Source organism: Excalfactoria chinensis, chromosome 16 (assembly GCF_039878825.1).
Source record: "Excalfactoria chinensis isolate bCotChi1 chromosome 16, bCotChi1.hap2, whole genome shotgun sequence".
Taxonomy (NCBI): Eukaryota; Metazoa; Chordata; class Aves; order Galliformes; family Phasianidae; genus Excalfactoria; species Excalfactoria chinensis.
Genome location: NC_092840.1, coordinates 7,899,412 through 7,918,908, shown reverse-complemented (window position 1 = coordinate 7,918,908; position 19,497 = coordinate 7,899,412). Strand labels below are relative to the sequence as shown.

General features: G+C 45.2%; 1 protein-coding gene across 3 annotated transcripts in view; it reads right to left on the bottom strand.

The window, feature by feature from the left end:
• TMEM132B (transmembrane protein 132B) overlaps positions 1 to 19,497 on the bottom strand; it is a 169,336-nt gene that overhangs the window by 127,790 nt on the left and 22,049 nt on the right. For all 3 annotated transcript variants that reach the window (XM_072350868.1, XM_072350866.1, XM_072350867.1), the window contains exon 2: positions 3,047 to 3,926. In XM_072350868.1, the coding sequence (XP_072206969.1) occupies positions 3,047 to 3,903 (857 nt within the window). In that variant the 5' untranslated portion in view covers positions 3,904 to 3,926. The remainder of the gene's footprint in view (positions 1 to 3,046; positions 3,927 to 19,497) is intronic.

Sequence of the window (19,497 nt, the reverse complement as noted above, 5' to 3'; positions counted from 1 at the left end):
TAGGACTGTCAGGCCCAGCAAAAGCATGACATCCACACTTAGCCTCCAAATTCTGCCCCTTGACATATCTCAGCCCTTCAATTACACCCAGCAGCACTGTCTAGATTGCAAAATGAAAAGAAATTCCCTGGGCCACAGCCCACAACTTCATCTGATATTCCAGTTATTGAATGGAAACAAATGGAAAAACTTAGCTTAAGCTGAGCAAACCCAGTGAGGGGTGAGGAAGAGAGCTCCACATGCACCCTGCAGCATCCATCCACTGTCCAGCGACACCAATGGAAGGATGGGGGTTAACAACTGAGCACAGTGCTGGACCAGGAAAGTGCTCCCACCTGCCCTCCAGCTTCCCACCCTGGGGAAGAGCCTGCAGTTTTCCCCCCAGAACAAGGCAGAACTGGCTCTCCTAAGAGAGAACAGTTTGGCTAGAGCAAAATGCAACACCAAATACAATACTACACAACACAGCATGAAACAGCGAGAAGATGCATAAAATTGAGCAGATCTGTTCTTCTGCACAGTGCCAGAGCCGTGCAGAGGATGACGTGATTTTGATCCATCATCTCCTATGAGCCAGGCTGCAATTTCCTCCACTCCGCTTGTAACAGATATGATTAAAAACAATCAGTTATATTAGGCAAAAAATACTTCTCCCCAAGGCAAACATTTACTTCAGCATATTTCTCCCCTGTAACACACAGAAATTCGATGCATATAAAAACCTCCTGGGTTTTTACATTAACACTGAGCTGAGCAATAAGAAAAGCCTAGGAGGGAAACCATTTACGTGGGATGCATGTACTAAGGTGCCCTGCTTCCCTCAGCAGAACATCTTGTCCAATAGGTAAACTTTGGCTGGATGACCCCTTATGGGTCCCCATTATGTCACTGGCAGCGCTCTCAGCTATAACTGCTGCTATCTCTCCATCCCACAGGATGAGTGAACCATCAAAGCTGCAGCTTGGTTCTTACTTACAGCTTCCAACACAAGGTTTAAATAGAAATCACTGCAGTTTCTCTGATGAAAATCACAACAAAACCAAAGAACAGACAGGACAGAACAGGCTACCAAGAGCTGATTGTGGCTTTTCCAAAGCAGTGTTTCTGCGTGCATACAACATACCTATTTATTCTAACAGAAACATCTCCTGGAGACACACCAATTCTGCACATTTCTCCAAGGAAATCCCCATGGAAACTGACTGCCTTCCCCTTCCCAGCAGCTCAGGAGCTCTGGTGGCTGTGGGAAGCTGAGGTCACGGCAGTGCCTGTGCTCCTGGGGCTCATCCTGGGGCTCCTGGATTGAAGGATCCCTCTAGTTCTGCCCCCTCAAAACCCCACCCCATAACCGTGCTCAGGAGCTCCAGATGCTATTTTGGTTTCATGCTTTTGAAGACAGCATTGCAAAACTATCTCTGCAGGAGTATTTTGGTGCTTTCCTGGCCAGTGGAAACTACAAAACCACCATCCTCACTGCCATTTATTACAAGGCTCTCTAATACCTCAGGAATTTTATCCACGGCATGGCAAAGAACAAAAACCTGACAAGAGCTGATGCAAAACCTTGGGCAAATCTCATCACTTCTCTGTTTTAGAGCTGAGGATCAACAGACAACTGTTTGAGTCCGATCACTCCACGAGGTCCATCTACTGCCCTGCTCAACAGCAGCTGCTTACCAAAGCCACATTTATCAAAGAAAAACCAGTGAACGCAAGCAGAAGCAATTACAGAATAGCTTGGTTTAACAGGAAGAGTCTCCCTCACCCAAACCACCTGAAGACTGGTTAAACCCTATGATGCAATATCCTTTCTCATGTATTTGACCCCACCACAATGAAACCTAAGAGTCTGACTCAACGATCCTCACGGGCCCCTTCCAACTGAGGACATTCTATGATTGCATGAAAAAATGCTTGAGTACAGGTGGCCCATGACTTACCCTCTGCATGTACACCATGTCCTGCTTTGTGCTGCAATCTCATTCATATGCATGTGCTATTTCACAACAGTTGAACGACGTGCAAGCACTGCCTACAGCTCGCTGTCTGTTTTCTCAACATCTGTCCCTGAAGTGCACTTCTGTCATGTTCTGCTCCCATCCTTCTCAGATCAAAAAGTTAGAAGTAAGGCATGAATCTGTCTGAGGTTGCCAGCACGGACTGCAGCTCCTTTCCTCCCGAGTGCCTCGTGTTCTCACTGCAGATGACAATTTCCAATTACCTTTTGGCCCTTCTATTCCCTAAGTCTGGCTCACATTTCTCTCTGAATTCCGTCTCTACACAGCTCTGAACCTAGAGTCTGACAGCTAAGGACGTAACAAACATGCAGCACTAACCCTCAGGGTGGTTAGAAATGCCTGATTTCTCCTATTACAGGCACATTCATGAGTAAAGGTCACCAAAAAATGTTTAAACTTAGAACAAAAATGGCTCATGCAACAAGCAGCCACAAGATTGAGGAGGTCAGACAGGCTGTCTTGCAGCAAAATCAAGGCAGGTCTTGCAAAGCCTGAGTTTGAATGTTGGCTCTGCCAAAGACCTCCTGCACGAGTTGAGGCACATGCAATTTCTCTCAGCTCCCCTCTACAATGCAATGAAGCAGCTCCTCACTGCATACAACATGTACAAGATGCAGCCCATGAGCTTTGGAAAGATTGTCTGGAAAACAATGAAAAGTGGGGATACCTCACCAAAGCAACAGAAAACACTCCTGCAAACCACCCAGCAAAATGGGTTGTGGCAACTACGCTGGCAGACTCAGAGAGGTGTAATTTAAGAGCAAGAAGCATTAAGAGAAGCAAACAGAATTAAAACAAAAGATGATGATGCATATGTTAATAGCGCATACTTTAAAATCAATTTCCACGTTCCAAAAGGAGTCATCCACACAGATAACTTAAGAGTATTTATAGTTTTCCCCAGCTGGAGAGCTAATACTTGAGTTCTCCGAGGAAAACACTGAACGTCACCACAGCAATTACATCTGAGATCAATTTGTCCTTATTTGTAAACTGCTTAGCATACAGCACTTCAAATATTCTCTTACCTTAATACAAACTGGTCTGCCAGAGAGTCATCTGCCAGGGAGACATGGAAGGTCACAACATCCCCTTCTCTGACCGGGCTGAGTGGCAAGCGGATTACAACATTCTCATCTAGCCTCAGCGAAGACTGTTTTAATGTGTCTTGATTTGGGTAAACAACAATGCTACCAATCCTCTCCATAGCTGGCAAAGCCTTCTGTTCGTTCTCTTGATCCGTGTGAATATTGTTCTCCCACTTTTCATCCTCTGGAGAACATTCCCCATCTGCTGTATAAATCTTATAGAAGAGCTCTACAGTAATCCCTTCCAGGGGAGCTGTATCCTCTGAAACCAGGGGTGGAGGGGAGCTGAACCAGCTGGGAAACAACTCCAGCTCTGCAACACATAACCCCAGTTGGCCTGTCAACCTGCAGCTGGCCACCACTTCTCTAGATTCCAGGAAAGCAAACATCTTCACACAAGGCAACCTCTCCTCAGGGTCATAGTCATCCCAGTCTTTCCCCGCAATGTAGAACAAGGTTTGTATTTTAGGTTTGTTGGAATAAATGGAGCTGTCTATTATGTGTGATTTTAATTTCCAATTAAAAGTGAATTCATTCGTGAAACCAAAAGATGTAGAAGACAGCATGAGGTCCAAAGGAACCGCCTGTTCCACAGAAAAGGGTCCGTACGTGGCATTTAGGACGGGAGGCAGTTTGGATTTGTATATAATGAATGAATCCACCCTGGACTGCAAACTGGAGTTCCTGGTGATGTCCTGGTTGGTTTCCTTAAGGAAGAAGAAAACATCAGCATTGCAGATGTGATAGCTGGCGGGGAGGTACGTTGGCAGGTTTGAGAATCTCTGCACGCCGTCCATGATCCCTCCTCGGCTCTCCACCACTGCAGGCCAAAGGAAAAAGGAAACAAAGACAATTCTAACGTTTGCTTAGCACATCCCACAAGAGCAGATCAATGCTGTTATAGGTACTGTGCGATAAACACGGAGCCATAGAACCGTCTGAGTTGGATGGGACCCTCAAAGTCCACGTGGTCTCACTCCCACACAGTGCATGAGGACACATACAGCTCCATTGGGTGCTCAGAGCCCCATCTCTGGAAACACTCAAAGGCCACCAACCACCACCTCTTGTGGTACCCCATGCCAGTGCCTCACAACCCTCAGCATAAACATTTTCTTCATATCCTGCCATTTTTGGCTTGAAGTTCATACTTCAAGCATCCCACTGGATTGGCTTCAGTAGGCAATGAAACTTTTCTTTTCTCCAACTAAAGACAAGAGAAGGAGAAATCCTATACGGGAGAAAGGTTCACGGATGCTTGGAAGGATTTTGTTTGTTTAATTCCAGAGGAGAATGAAACACATTTGGAGATCACAGAAGTTTCTCTACAACACAATGGTCAATCCTCCAGCCAGCACCGAGCAATTTTTCCTGGGCAAGAAAAGACTCCAGAGGGAGGGAAGGCTCAGACAGCTGCCTTTGGCTGGGGCTGATCTCTAATTAATAGTGAGATATATTCAATCTGGGCTGAAAGATTCTACCAAAAAGAAGCGGTGGGTCTTTCAGACTAACAATTCATCTGCTGGTGAATGCAAGCTCACTCCTGGGACCGCCACAGAGGAAATAAACAGAAGGCAAATGAATTAAAACAAAGCGGCTCCGTAACGCGGAGATAACAAAAGCAACAATGACAGATCCTAAGGTCAGAGCTCTCATGGTCTCTCGCTGGAGCTCGGTGGCGATTTCACTGTTTGTCACGGCTGGGGAGAGCAGATACACAACGCAATGACTGCAGAAACAACGACACCTGTTAGCAGCCGGGTGATCAGGTACTTATGGCCGCAATTTAGCACAGATAAAAGCTGGAATATTTAAGCTGGGTTTTTGGTTTTATTTTCAGGTTGTGTGCTTTAAAGCCCGTACTTCTCAATGACAGCTGCTAGGGCAAACCTCGTCCGTCTGACTTTGCTGCACTCTTGTTTTCTGCTGAGATTCTGCTCATTTACTTTTAGTTGCTGGGATTCCAACCCAGCTCCGCAAGGCTACATTTGAAAGCCATACTTTTTAAGAGCCACATTTATCATAAAAATTGTGCTGCTTTGTATATATATATATACATATATATATGTATATATATATATATATATATATATAAAAGCAGAGGACAGACAAGAGTACCTTCTGATTTGGGGGGAGGACTGCTACTATCTGCCCCCACCCAGCACTGCAGAGGAGACTGACACAGCTCCCGAGCACACAGCGAGAGCAAAGATGAGCCAAGGCTTAAATGCATCTGTGTTTAGATGACAGCACTTTTCCCCTCTCCTTATCCTTCACGCAGATACTTCATCTCTCTCGAGCACTGATTTACAGGAAGTCTGAAATGTGTGGTTTTTTTTTCCCCTTTTCCTCCGCTACATTACAGTGGCAACATTCAGTACTGCTGCTGAGAGCTGGTGTGAGAGCCAGGCTATCAGCCCACAGTAACTCAAACTAAACGAGACACAAATTTTGTCTGAAAGCTTATATGGGAAGCCATAAACACTAGTAGACAGGGCTGGGCTTTGTCCTAGAACCAGCCTGCAACAAAATATGATGTCTGAATTTAGCAGCATTTTATGATGCTGTAGGAACATCTGAAAAGGAATACTTCATATTATGGCAAGGCCTCACCCCACCTTTTTAATTCAGCACGTCAGCCCCACAACATCAATCTCCTTACAGTAACCATCACCAGCAGAACACACATCCATCTCCTGATGGACAGCAAAGCAGATAATGAATCACCTGCTCCTTTAATAATCACTCCAGCGGGATCAAAAGCGTGCAGAACATGGTTGGTCCTAATTGCAAAACAAACAAGAGCATGACTGGAAGAACAAGTTGATGGAGGCCAATGGGCATCCCCAGAGCTCAGGGCCACCTCAAAGGCTGGATGCCATTTATGCCATTTTTCCAATGACTTTGGGACCAGGGGGTGTGTGGGAATAACACAGAGCTGGATGTGATTTGAGATATTAAAACAAGTCTTGTTGGAACATAAATATCTTCCCTCTCTATTAGCTTACTATTTAACAGGAGACAAGTCTTCCATCAGCTCCATAAGCCAAAGGAGCAAGAAGCATTTAAAATACTCAACTCTTCCCATATTGGTTTTTTTTGGGGGGGTGGAAAACAAACAAGAGATCTAATCTCACACCTGTGAAAGACTGAAAACATTAAAATTCATCGTTCCTGCAGCATCATCAGAATTGTAGCATAAGATCATACAGTCACTCCTCTTTGTAAGAGGAATAATTTCAAGTAATGTGGTGCCAGTAAGTACTATGATGTTATCCATGACTCATACAGAGGCAATCAATGGCTTGTCTGTATAGGAGAAAAATCACCAGCCCTTCCCACCAGCCCCCACTAAAGACCATAAAGACCAAACTACACATGTACATTATTCCACTATAAAAATGGCTCTATTCATAATAATTATTTTGCTCGGGAAAGGCAGGCATTATCCTTGAATAAAAACACACTGTACCCCAGAACGGGCTGTCCACACAAGGAAAGCTATTCCAGAACTGCTGCCTTATAGGAGAATATTTGAACCCTGGACAAGCTCAGTAGGTTCCTATCTCTCATGCACACAAAGGGCGAGACCAACAACCTGAGAGGACCCCAGCCAGGAGCAGCTCAGCATTCAATATGCCCTGCATATAGACAACCCAACACTCCTTTAACTCTCAGGTCAGCCCACAAGCTGCCAGAATACCAAAAACTGCAGCGTAAGAAAAGATGATAGGATCCCTTTAAGCTTCTTGTTTGTTTTCTACTTTGATGTGAGGATAGGACTTGATATGAAACCCACAACCAGTTTCAATTCGGTCTTGATTAGACTTAAGCAAAGCCATTCACTTTGCAAAATGTTGCTGGTTGAGCGTTTTCTTTTGAAAGATGAAGACAAGAAAAATGATGCAATATAAAAAAAAAAAAAATACTCTATTTAATCCCAACATCTAAAGCTGAAGAGAGGTTAATTAACTTTTGTAGGCTTGGGCCAACGTCCCATGTACTCATCCCCACATGGCCCATCAAACTGCCGTTCCCCAGGTGTCACTGCAGCTGTGCATTGCAGCCACCAACGGCAGCAGTCCATCTCTGAACACTCCCATCCCCCAACACGCATTTATCAGTGAAAAAATTAAACCTTGCATATGAATAAAACCCTCTGACCACACAGCAGACCACAAAGTTCAACAACAAACGGCATTACTGCACTCCTCAGCAAGTTCAGCAGTATGCCTCCTTTCCACTGCCAAAAAATGAAGTTGCATGGGGAAGTTCCCAAGCTGGGCTCACTGCACTTTTAGCTCATGTGCATTTTGCACAGTCACCCAGACTGAAAGACACACACACACACAGCAAGGCCACCTACAGATAGTAATAAAACCGAGCTGTCTGAAAGGCTGCCTATAAATCTTATTAAAGTAATCCCTTCCCTGAACCCAGATTATTACATTCACCTTTATGGTAGAATAAAAATTAATTTTCTCAGCTATAATAAGTGTATGATAAGAAGGCATCACTTGAGACTAAATAAAGATTATAATTAACTCCAACTGAATAAATTTAGCTTGGACTAGCAATTTGTTTTCATAGATTTTCCTCTGTGACAGAGTGAATAGGTACGGCAGGATTAGCATCCCATGCCACTTCCAGCACTGCTGGCATGGAAAGGCACGAGGAAGAGTGTAATCCAATACCCAAACGGCCTCAAGATTAATTCGGGGTTCTCTATCAGTAAAAGCTTAGAGAAGAGCTCAGAACTGCCTTTAGCCCTGCAAGGAAAGCTCAGAAAGCACGGGATCCCAGAGGAAATGATGCTTGCTGTGCTCCCTAAATCAGCATTAGCCAGGCCAAGACCTCTGACAGCAGGTGCTGAGAGCACCTTCAGGGGAAATATCCCCCTCTATCTGCCTGAGCTCACTCATCCAACCGAGCAGCAGCCTCGGGGTGCCTCAGCAGTGGGCTGGGCCAGTTGGGTCAGTGCAGCCTTACCAACCTGCTCCCCTCTGTGATGCTCAGGGCGATCCACGGAGCAGCCGCAGAACAGGACACAGCGTTACACAACACAGATCCAAGTGAGCAAACAGAACAGGGGGAAGCAAAGGCATCCAACAGCTGAACAAACTTTACCCTGAATTATTACTTTTTTTTTTTTTTTAAGTCTCAAATAAAAAGCCTTACAGCAGCACAGCACACGGCGGATCGCAGCTTTATTTATCTTTCAAGGAAACGAGGCTCTGCTTATACAAGGTTGAGGAACCGGCTTGTTAAGCCACTGCCTCATTATTTGACATTCACGGAGAAGATGATCGTTAACTACTTTATTACGGGGAGGGAGGCATTCAGGCTTGTTTATCAAAATAGATCACATATTTATCCTGGCCAGGGAACGGCAAGCAAACCCAAGCAATAACACTATTGTGTTTGCTCCCCTGATTGCCATGCTGGCCCATGCAGACATCAGATCTGCCTGCATAAGAAGATTTTATCAGGCATGCAGCTGAAGCTGAGCCATTATCATTACAGCAGTATGGTTCTCTGAGCGGATATGTTTATTTCCAAAGATTGGAGTTCTTTTAGCTTAAAGTTGACACAGTCTGAAACCAGAAAATAATCTTTTTAGGATGAAATCAGAGTGCGTATGTAAAGCATCGCGCCACTATAATAACTTCAATTTGCATCTCATGAGGGTTTAACTTTCCTAGACCTTGTGCTGAAGGATGCAAGCCCCAGCCCCCAGGAACCTGCCCAGGAGTTTTCTCATGTAAGTGGCCATTGCAGTCACTCTGGTTATTCTGTTGGGTTGATCACTGGCCTAACTTGTTGCAGGGTTCCAGTCAGAGGCATTGATAAAGTAGTTAAAAGTCACACGTTGCTCTTGGTGAGTTTCTCTGCATCCCTCCTCCCACAGCGACAGGAAATTGTCCTACCCGTTACAATTAGAGGCACTGGCACAGCAGCTAAAGGTCACAAATTCATCAGCTGAATGAGCTGAGCTGAAGCTTAAACACACCTGATTAACCAGGCAGGGTTTCCATTCTGCTTACCTGCAGGGGAGAAACAACTGCTAAGGCTGCCCACATGCACACACACAGGTTGTGCACACCTGCCCCAGGTCCTGCAGCACTGCTCACACTGCTGCTCCCGGTCCCAAAGCACAGATGATGCTTCCAGCACAGCAAACCCACCCAAGATCTGACACATAGGGTTTTGTCAGGGCTGATTCGGGGCCTCACTGCTAACAGGAGGTGAGCAGAAGGCTCCCTGCTCCTGCTGTCTGAGACAAAACTCCTTTTCCCATGGTGGTATTTCATAAACAACAGAAAATGAGTGTAGGAGCGTGCGGTTGTTTCCCTGCACAGGAGAAAGGCCTTACGAAGGGAACTCATTCACCAGGTGATTGCCAAAAGTAAATCTCTTAAATACATGCCCTAAACTATTAGCCAACTGTGAAATATTTGTATTCAGAGTCAAAACATCTATGTCACAGGAAGCCAAGAGACTGACAGGAGAAAGGCTAGGATTTATGTTCACTGGGGCCTATCTGTCATAGAGATAGGAAAGCTGAGCGAGAGTCCTTTTATTAAAATCACTCTCCTGCTGCAGATATTGATCTCAGCAGCTAAGGTTGAATAGCAAAGTGCATCCCCGTCTCTCACAAAGTTACTCATCGGTTCAGTTGCAAAGGAGTGGGGGAAGCACTCTCACACCGACACAGAGCCCCACAGGCAGGGGTCAGGGAATGAGGGGCACTGATGGAAATGGCATCCTGCAGTGCCACAGAGCCAGCAGGTCCCACTCAACCCCACTTCCCCATTTTCCAGATAGCAGTTCTGCTTCCCAAATCACTCGCGTAGGTTGTCTTTGACTCCTAGACTAAATTCCCCATTAACATAAGGAGAAACACAGCACTGACTGCATTACTTACAATCCCACACTATCCAGATGAAAAAAAAGGGGAAAAAAAAAAAAAAAGCCATTTCATAAGCATCTGCTTCAACATTCTCAGTTTTTCCCCAAGCAATACTAGCTTGGCTTCATAGTTCTGCTCCTCTCTGGGCTGACCCTTCCTTGGCAGCTCTCCCTTGCTCCTGGAGGACCTTCTGGCTGCCTGCCTCTGTGCAAGGCCCAAGCTTGTGGCTGCCATCAGCAGCCTCAGGCATTACACCTAACCATGAAACGAAGCAAAGCAACTTGAATTTCTACATGCAACAGACTGTCTGCACTCATTGGATACGCAGATGCATCATATTATAGTGCTTCTCATTCTCCCCTCAGAAGCTTTGGAGATATTGAAAAAGTCCTTGCATGAGCCAGAAATTACAGGATCCTGAAATGCTGGCAGCAATTCCTCATTAGCACTGTCACAAAGAGGTGATGTTGGTCCAAAGGCTTTCCCCAGAGCAATGGGCTTTCTCCATCCTCTTGTTCTGGAACTCCTGAAAGAAACAAACTCCAAAACCACGAGCCCAGACAGCCGCAGGAAACTACAAAAGCAGCTTACAATAAAACCCCTGTAAAGTTATTAGGAACACAGATGTGACTTGAGCACATAGAAAATCCTCTGTCTTACAGCACTTATCCATATCCCACGGTGACTGTAATCCCAGAAAGAGCACGTGCCACGTGCAGCAACACCTGGGGCTGAGATAAGGCAGAATAGGATGCAGAGTCACCACAGCCAGGTCCTGGGGGCTGCCCCAGCACCAGGAGCCTGCTCACTGTACTCCCCATTGCTGTTGGGTTTCCCATCTGGACAGCCATCCTACCAACATGTGCTTCCAAGTTTAAGCACAAGCTGTGAACTTTCAGGACAGGGGACCTACTAGGCCACCAGCCTTTAGACCGCAGCAGCAGATGACAAATCAGAGCTCCACGGCTCCAAAAATTCACCTACTATTCTTTCAGAGATACCCACACCTCATGTCCCCCAACCCAACCTCTACCCTACTCTTCGCAATGCTCTCACAGGCAGCCAACATCACACCAACCAGACTCCCACAGCAAGATGTGCACTTTGCTCTCGGGGGAACAACCACACCGCCCTACTTGTAAAGTTCAGACATCGTTTCATTACCAGCTCATAAAGTTATCAGTTCATACCGACCTGCCAAGGAAAGCCGCACAGGAAATATGAATTCACTCCTCTCTAATGACAGCAGTCTTTTTTCCCCACACCCAGAACAAAAGTTTCTGTGCTCTCTCAGATTCCTTTGCTTGATTCGACTTTTTATTTTCTGAAATGACAACAGCCTCGAGCAACTCCATTAATTTGTTACGGAGTAAAAGAGTTTTGCATTCCTGGGGTGATTGCCGACCTTCCCCCCCTGCTCCCTCGCTTATTGAAACACTTCCCTTAGAGCACGTCCTGCTAACGGAACAAAGCATAATTTTTCCACACTTGAATGCATTATTTTACGTTCTGAATCCGCCGCTGACATATTTTACAAATTCATGGCAGACGCTGTCAGAAAGGACAAAACAACCATCCCTCGGTACCACTCTTCTCTTACTACAACCACCAAAGGCTGCAGCTTGTCACTCACACAAGGAGAGCAGCTCCTTTTGGGGAGAGGAGAAGCAGCCTGCAACCTCACCCAGATCTTCCTGGCTGCTTGTTTGGCTGCCCGGTGCCCTTCTGCAATTTAGAATTCCATCTGCTAAGCATAAGGACAATTCCCAGCTGTTCCAGGAGGCTGCAATAGGAGACCCTACCAAAATAGTGGTGCACAAAGAAAGCAAAACCGTATTACAACTTTCCTCCCACGGCGCACCAAGCACAGTTATCTTCATCACAGACAATTTACAGGCAGAGAATAAAAACTTTCAAGCAGAAATCAAAGTTGGATAAGCTCATACTGGTTGCATGGTCCTCACATGTCCACACATTAAGGCAAATGTTCACCCATACATGCCTCAGCTAACAGCAATCCAGAGCAGCGTTCTGCATGTGGATGGCACTGCACCCACACATAGTGTTTTTGCACACTGGGGACACCGTGCCATGACAGTATTTGCCAACCCAAAGCTGCCCAAACTGGAAGCAAGAGGGAAGAGAAAAAAAGCTGCGTTCACCTTCTGCCCGGTGGCACCTCCTATAAACCTCTGTGTGCAAATATCACAAGTGCAGTTCAGGTTTGAGTCAATTCAAGTTCAAGTCATATCTTATTATATCGGATATTGCTCATCTACCCGTAGCCCAGAGAATCAAATCCTGCAGGAGCTGGGCACACAGGTCACCTCAGTGCTCTGCTCTGCCTGGCATTCATAACCAGAGCCGAGCCCATCATTCACACCGCATGACTTATCCATGGGATTTAGCCCTTGGAACACGCACAGCACACAACAATTGCTCGGTGCCTGTTTATTTATTTAGAAAATTCAGTCAATTTTTCCTCTGTTTCATCTGAACTCTGCAAAAAGAAGGAAATTATGAACCTCTGGCTATGTTCTTCCAGGGCTTGAGCTCCTGGTTAGCTGTAATCAGTTAGATTAATTCACCTACTTTTCAGTCTTATTGCCCTCAACTATTCTTGTTTCCTTAGCAAAGGAAAACGCGTGCAAGCATTAAATCCCAAACATTCTATTCCAGCATTTGGATTCCGTTATCCTAGAGATAACATATAACCTTATAATGATATGTAATAAATTAACATTTAATCTCGTATCAGAAAGTTCAAAGGGATCACAGCCAGCTGGTGTTAAAATAAGCATTTGCTAGAGGCTGCGAGTGGGAGCCGACAGCGAGAAGCGAGATCTAAGCTGCTCTGATGCTTTGGCTTGGCAAGGCTGGTTGGCAAGGAAAGGATTAAACAAATCCCTGATATGAAGGAAAACATCTCCAAAATCAACCCATCTGAATGCAGTCCTTGCAGCCCACCCGAGACGGACAAACAGGAGGTTTCCCTTTGCAGAGCTAGCAAGCTGGGAAGGTCATTGCCACGCAGCACTGCACAGGGGGCTCAACTCACTGCTTGATGCATCCATTGGTTGCCAAGGGGCAGAGATGCAGTGAGGCTGGGCAATGTGAGCTCCCAGCTGCACCCTATGGCACAGCACACCTTACTGGACATTTGCAGACCCTCACGTTTAGTTTTTGTTCATAGGAAGCATCAGCAAAAACAAACAAACAAACAAACAACCTATACTGCCATCAATCAGATTCAGGTCCTTTCCCTGAATCCACAGATACACCTCATTACTCCATCTCATACTGGAATATATTATAAATAAATAAATAAATCAGGAAGGCAAGAAAGCCAAGAATCCATCACAGATAGAGACGGCGTGTTGAAAAACTACTGTAAAAAATCTTTTTTGCAAGCTTTCAGAGGAGACTCATCAACCTTGCTGCCAAATTAGCTAGAAAGTAAAGGCACTTAAAAAGGAAAGAGAACCCCGGACATCGTGGCCAATAAAAACACAGAGCAGACTGAATTTCACAACTTCTGACAGTGACCACAGCTCTGTTCTGAGGAAAACTTAATAAATAAATGCAAGGAAATAAAAGAAATCTTAAGTGTTATGGAGTTGTCAGTGCTGTAGCACATAACACAAATTTCTATCACCCTTTCTGGATTAGCCAATTGAAGATCAATGTATCTATAAAACTCAATGACATGTTAATGCAAACCTTAAAAAAGATAAAATGCCTTTTATCTCAGTGTAAGGAAAACCTAATAAAGAATTAACAGTCCATGAAGCCATGGAATTTCACTCAAGGCTTTACTTTATGCCAGGACTTCCTACTCCATTAATTCTTAACAGACAGGTTTCCTCAGGCTTTGGGACATGTAAGTACAATTGTACACCGTCATTAAAATTGGCCCTATATCTTCTTCCAGAGGCAGGATAGGAGCCTCACTGTGTTACACAGACTTAAAATACAGACGACCATCACTATGAAACCTCAACGTCAATCCAAAGCAACTGCTAAAAACAAATAAATATGCCAAAAAGGAAGGACAAATATTGGTTTTGAATAATCACCTTGATGGCAGTTAAAGCCAAAACTTCCACTCCTTTTCACACCTGCAGAAGAAGCACTTTGGATCAGAACTCATTTGTAACATCAGCATTTCAAATTTACATCAGAAGCGACTGCTGGGAATCTACTAACCCGACACCAGGTGTTGAATCTTTAAAGGGATGCAGTCAAATATTAGCCTAGGATTTGGTTCAAGATTGGCAGCCAGAATTAATGAGCCTTTAGTGACTGCCACGGGCTCACCTCCTCCTCATTCTTTGGGGCACGAGGCGATGCACAGTCATGTCCAAAGACTTCAGCTCAGGGTAAGGAGCTGAATGACTCAGTTGTTCTCTCGTGTGGACGTGGAAAAAGGCCTAAAGACAGAGCCGTGTGTGCTTCTGTTTCTACCTACAAGCATTGGATACAGAACAACAGCCCCAGATGCATCCTGTGCTGCAAAGCCATTTGTTGGCAAGGAATGCTTACTGTGCCATCTTCACCCAACAACATCTCACATACACCAAGTACACTTGGATCACCAAGGGGGGGGATGCTAAATTAATCAACAGGAAGCTCTGCCTCCCAAGGCAGCCTCTTCTAGAGCCATTCCTGGCTAATCTTCAGGCAAAGCTCTGCAGCTCTTACTCACACAGAAATATTTTAAGAACTGTAAACAAGAAAATATGGCTTTGTGCAGCAGGGAGGGGTTCACAACTGCATCATTTGTCACCTGGCATGGAAAATTCCATCACCAGACCCCGAAATCTGACAAGAGTCCCTTCTAAGAGTCACTAATTGTGAAACTTCATATAAAGATCTGCGGTATAATTCCAAAAACCAAGTATAGACTACGAAAATAAAGGTAAAAAAATCTTAGCACTTCAAAGACATCCTTTAACCTCACCATCTTCACTGAATTTTAGATTAAACTCAGAGCCAAGTATTTCTGGGCACCAGACTCAAAATGACCCTCCCTTTTGCAACTACCCTTCTAGCCTTCAGTTCCCAGATGTGCAAGACAGGGACGTGAACACGGAGGGTGAATCGGCTCAAGGGGAGGAACCTGTCAATCAAAGCTGTTAATGCAAGCCCACGATAAATCTCCAGTTTAACCTCGGTGGTGACCGTCCGTCATAATGTGGCACTTTGACTGCTTGTCAGCAACCTGCTTTGAAGAACAAGGATGCTGCAAAAAAAAGTCTCCCTGAAATTCTACAAGGAAAAAACACACCTGTCTGCTGGTCATCCATCAAGGCTTCCCAAAGTCTGCAACCTAATGAATTCTCAACAAGGTCCAAGTAAGTTAAGGGGGGGGGGGGGGAACATATAGACAGGGGCTCTGTGATGCTCCCTTCTTCTTCATGATAGGGAGCTGCCCAGCAGCCATAGAAACTGCAGGTGCTTGCGAAGGAGATGGCAGCCAGATGAGTGGGCATTCCTTCTTCCTTCCTGCCTTGGATACCAGGAGCAGGTATTAAACTTGACCCTACAAATGGACTGCAAGCAGGTTCTGTCTTCATCACCTCATTTCTATCTCTACAGCCCTCACAAATAACACAATTCTAACTGACCGGCACTCTAATCTTACCCCTCCCTGAACATTTAATCACATTTCTTGCATATGCAACCTGCAGAAGAGACCCAAACTCGTTAATTTTCCAAAAGCAAGAAGCGATGCAAAACCCTGCGAAGCAAATGAGCCGATCTTCAAGTTGTGAATATAGACATCCCATAAGAGTGGGAAACCCACCCCAAGGGAGCACAAGCTGCTGGCTGCACCTCGGCTGTCCCTGATGGCAAAACTCACACCAGTGACTAGCGTTGTTGTTTTAATCAATGAGAACCAGAAGTGTTGAAAAACAGCTTTTGCTGCACTTTATGTTTTTTAGCATAAACTAAAAATCGATCGTGTCTCGTTAACAACATTCCGCCGTGACAAACCAATTAGTGAGACTCATTAATTCCTTAAGCATGTTACTGATGTGCACAAAGCCAGCTCACCTTTCAGTGACCAGCAGAGCATACATTACACCCTTCACATCTCTCCCTTTCTCTTCTTTGACTTACAATAGTTGCCATGCATTTTTCAAGAAGCACAGCCTGGCTTTTCAGTGCCACTCAGAGCTGAATTCTCCACTCCACCTCACAACTCCCCAACCACACTTGCCTCATCCAGCATGGCCAAAAGACTGGGGAAGCACAAAGATACCTCCAAACTAGTTCTGACTGCAGAATACAGGTGAGGGCATGGAAACAGCCCTCCCATAGGGGCGGGTAGTGACAGGGCAATGGGGAATGGTTTTCAACCTAAAGATGGAAGAGTTAGATTAGAGATTGTGAGGAAATTCTTAATAATAAGCTGTAGTACCCCATCCCTCAATGTGCTTAAGGCCAGGCTGGATTGGGCCCATTGCTGCCCAGTCTGGTGGGGAAGCAAACAGCCCAGGGCAGGGTTTGGGACTAAATGACCTGTAAGGTCCCATCCAACCCAACCATTCTGTGTAACCCAAGGACACTGTGGTCACTAAGACCTCCATCTCTGTAGGGACCAAGGAAGGCCAGCCCCTGTCCTGCTCACCCCTAGCCAGCTCCCAGCCCACACACACGCTCACGGTAGGGTGCTCTTGCTGCTGGCTTCCTAGCACATAACCCAAATGCCAGCCAGTCCACCTCAAACTGGCCCCAAAGGGCAGAGTATGTGGCTAACGGATGCACACGGTCGTTAAGTCAGTAAAGCAGAAATAAAAGAATTCAGAAATAAAATGAAACTTCTGCCTGGCTAAGGACCCCTGGATCAGGCATTAAATCTGTCTGGTATCTCTCTCCAGTGTCACTGCACACCTATTTTCTCCTTGTAAAGCACAGTATTGATTTTTAAATGTTTTCATTCACACTTAAAAGCCTTCCAGGATTGGACTTTATTCCTCAATATTATCCACTGAACAGTGAAACACTGGATCAGATCGCCTGGCAGCACTGCAGGCTCTTCATATCTGGGAGCCCATAAAAACAGACTGCACAATGGTATCTGCAAGGAATAGCTGAGCTGTCCTTGGGACAGAGGGATGGGCTGTTTGATCCCACACATTCCCTCTCAATCCTATTTCCCTACGAGCAGCCAAGCACAGTAAACAAAGGAGTTGTGTTAATCTGCCCTTTGAAGCATCAGCAGTATCTCAGCAGCTGGGAAGCCGAGAGGTTATCTCATCCCTCAAAAAACCTGGTTATCTCAGCATTTACCTATAAACACACTCTGAATTTTCAGATCTTACCAGCCACCACAACGTATTGCTCAAAAAAGGGCAGTAGCTCTTCAGAGCTCTACACACATCTGGAACAGTAGTACCTGTTGGATCCAATATGGGTTCATCACAATATGGGCCAGTTCAACTCAAGACTGCAAATACACACACACACCTTTTGTTTTTTCAGCCATGCATGGCTTTGAATTTGATAATGACAGAATGTAAGGGCTAAGGGTCCTCTTAAAAACAGCCCACAACCACCAGGAAGGGACTAATCAACAGCTTTTGGTGCCTAGCTATGGGCAGGCACCAAGCCCTTGGGAAACACAACCCATATTCACCACGGGTATCAGTCACGTTCTGAGGGTTAATGTGTTAAAACACAGCAAAGCAGCGAGTGCTAAGGAGTGTTATCCAAGAGACAAGTGCTTATGCATATTTTATGAAGCATCTTCAACCGTGGCTCGCTGTATCCAAGAATGCGGATCTGGAGAGGAAATAACATATAGAATAGAAGGACAGATGTTGCTAATTTATGATGCAAAGGCCTTTACTGAAAAGTGCACATTTCACTTAAGATTCTCTACAAACGCTATTTTAATGCTGATTTCCTCCTCTTTAGAATTTCACAAACTCTTCTCTATAAAAACTTCAGCTTGGCTCAGAAGTTTAGCTTGGATCAAAAGCAGCATCTGTAACCAGCAATTAAACCAAGGCTTCAGTACTGTGCATACAGGCATCTTTGAAGCATATCCACTTTTAATGATGCCATTTGGAAAAAAAAAAACCATGGATTCAATGTTTTAGGAAATGTGAGGGCTCTTTTTGCCCTCCTGCCTTCCATTCCACCAGGATTATTAGAACTTTCTGACCCAGGATTAAATTCAGAACTGCAACCGAACAGGAGCTCTGGCTCCTAATAACCAACGAGATGAGAAAATAGAAGTCAGATTCTCTCTCAAAAAATAAATAGAAAGCAATCTGTTGGTCCAAGTGCTTCCCCAGTCTCTCATGTCCTTCTTGCAGGTGCTGTGCTCACCTTCTATAGCACACCAGCCCTTCCACACATGCTCCTCTGCAGCTTTCCAAACACACTACAGAGCAGATTATTTTCTACAAGGCTGCTACACTTCCAAGGGGTCTGTGAAATCCTCCTCCTATGTAAATATCAGTTAAAAAATTCAGAACAAAAACAAAAGCCATGCCGACTTCTCCTTCCGGCACCCATTCCAGACTGCTGGATCAAGCCAAAGTGCAAACAAGTGGCAGATGTGGTCAAGTATAGATGCTGCACTGAAAAACCTGATACAATTCAGGACTTGCATATGATCACAGGACAGTTTCTTCTCCTGAATTAAGCCTGCATCAATATTTCAAACAAGGTGCCATAAAAATAAACAAACCGAGGTTACATAACCCAACAGTCACAAATTTAAGAATTAAGATTCTCCTCACAGCCCTATTGAGGGCAGGGATGGTAACACCAGAGATTGTCACAGCTGCTTGGCTTCACATCTGATGATACAGCCTTTAGGTCATACAGTTTTTCTACCAGCCTTGATTAGGATGAGTTGAAATCAGGTTCTCAGTTAGGCAGCAAAAAGTCTTTGCTTTGCTCACCATGCATCCCTTAGTGCTTTGGTTTTGGGCTGCTGAGATGGGAACCTAACACACAAGGAGAGGCATCCAGAAATCCTCTGGTTGGGTTGCATCGATTTCCTTAACATCACACATGAAATGCACGGTGAAAGCAAAGGTAGAAGTCTTGTAATTCAGTAACAACTCTCCAGGTGGATCACTACTGCCCCACAGCAAAGGAGGCTCTGTGCACACCCATACCACACTGGCTCCAGCCAGCTGCCCTGCTCCCCACACTGGCAGAGGTACAAGAGAAGGGTCACACTACTACAGGACCCATGGTGGCAGAGGGACTCAAGCAGGGTCCTGCTACCATCAGACACGGGCTGCACTGCAGGCAGATCCCACACAGCCCCTCAACAGCTTGAGCTGAGCTCGGCAATGCTTCACACTCAAGTATTCCCACGGTGCTTTAGAGGAGAGTGATTACCCTGCAGAGTGCTATCTCGCCCATCACAAGCAGAATTTATATATATATTTTTTTAATCTGATAAGTTCAAATTTCAGTACACTAGGCTACAAAAACACTGCATTACAAAGAC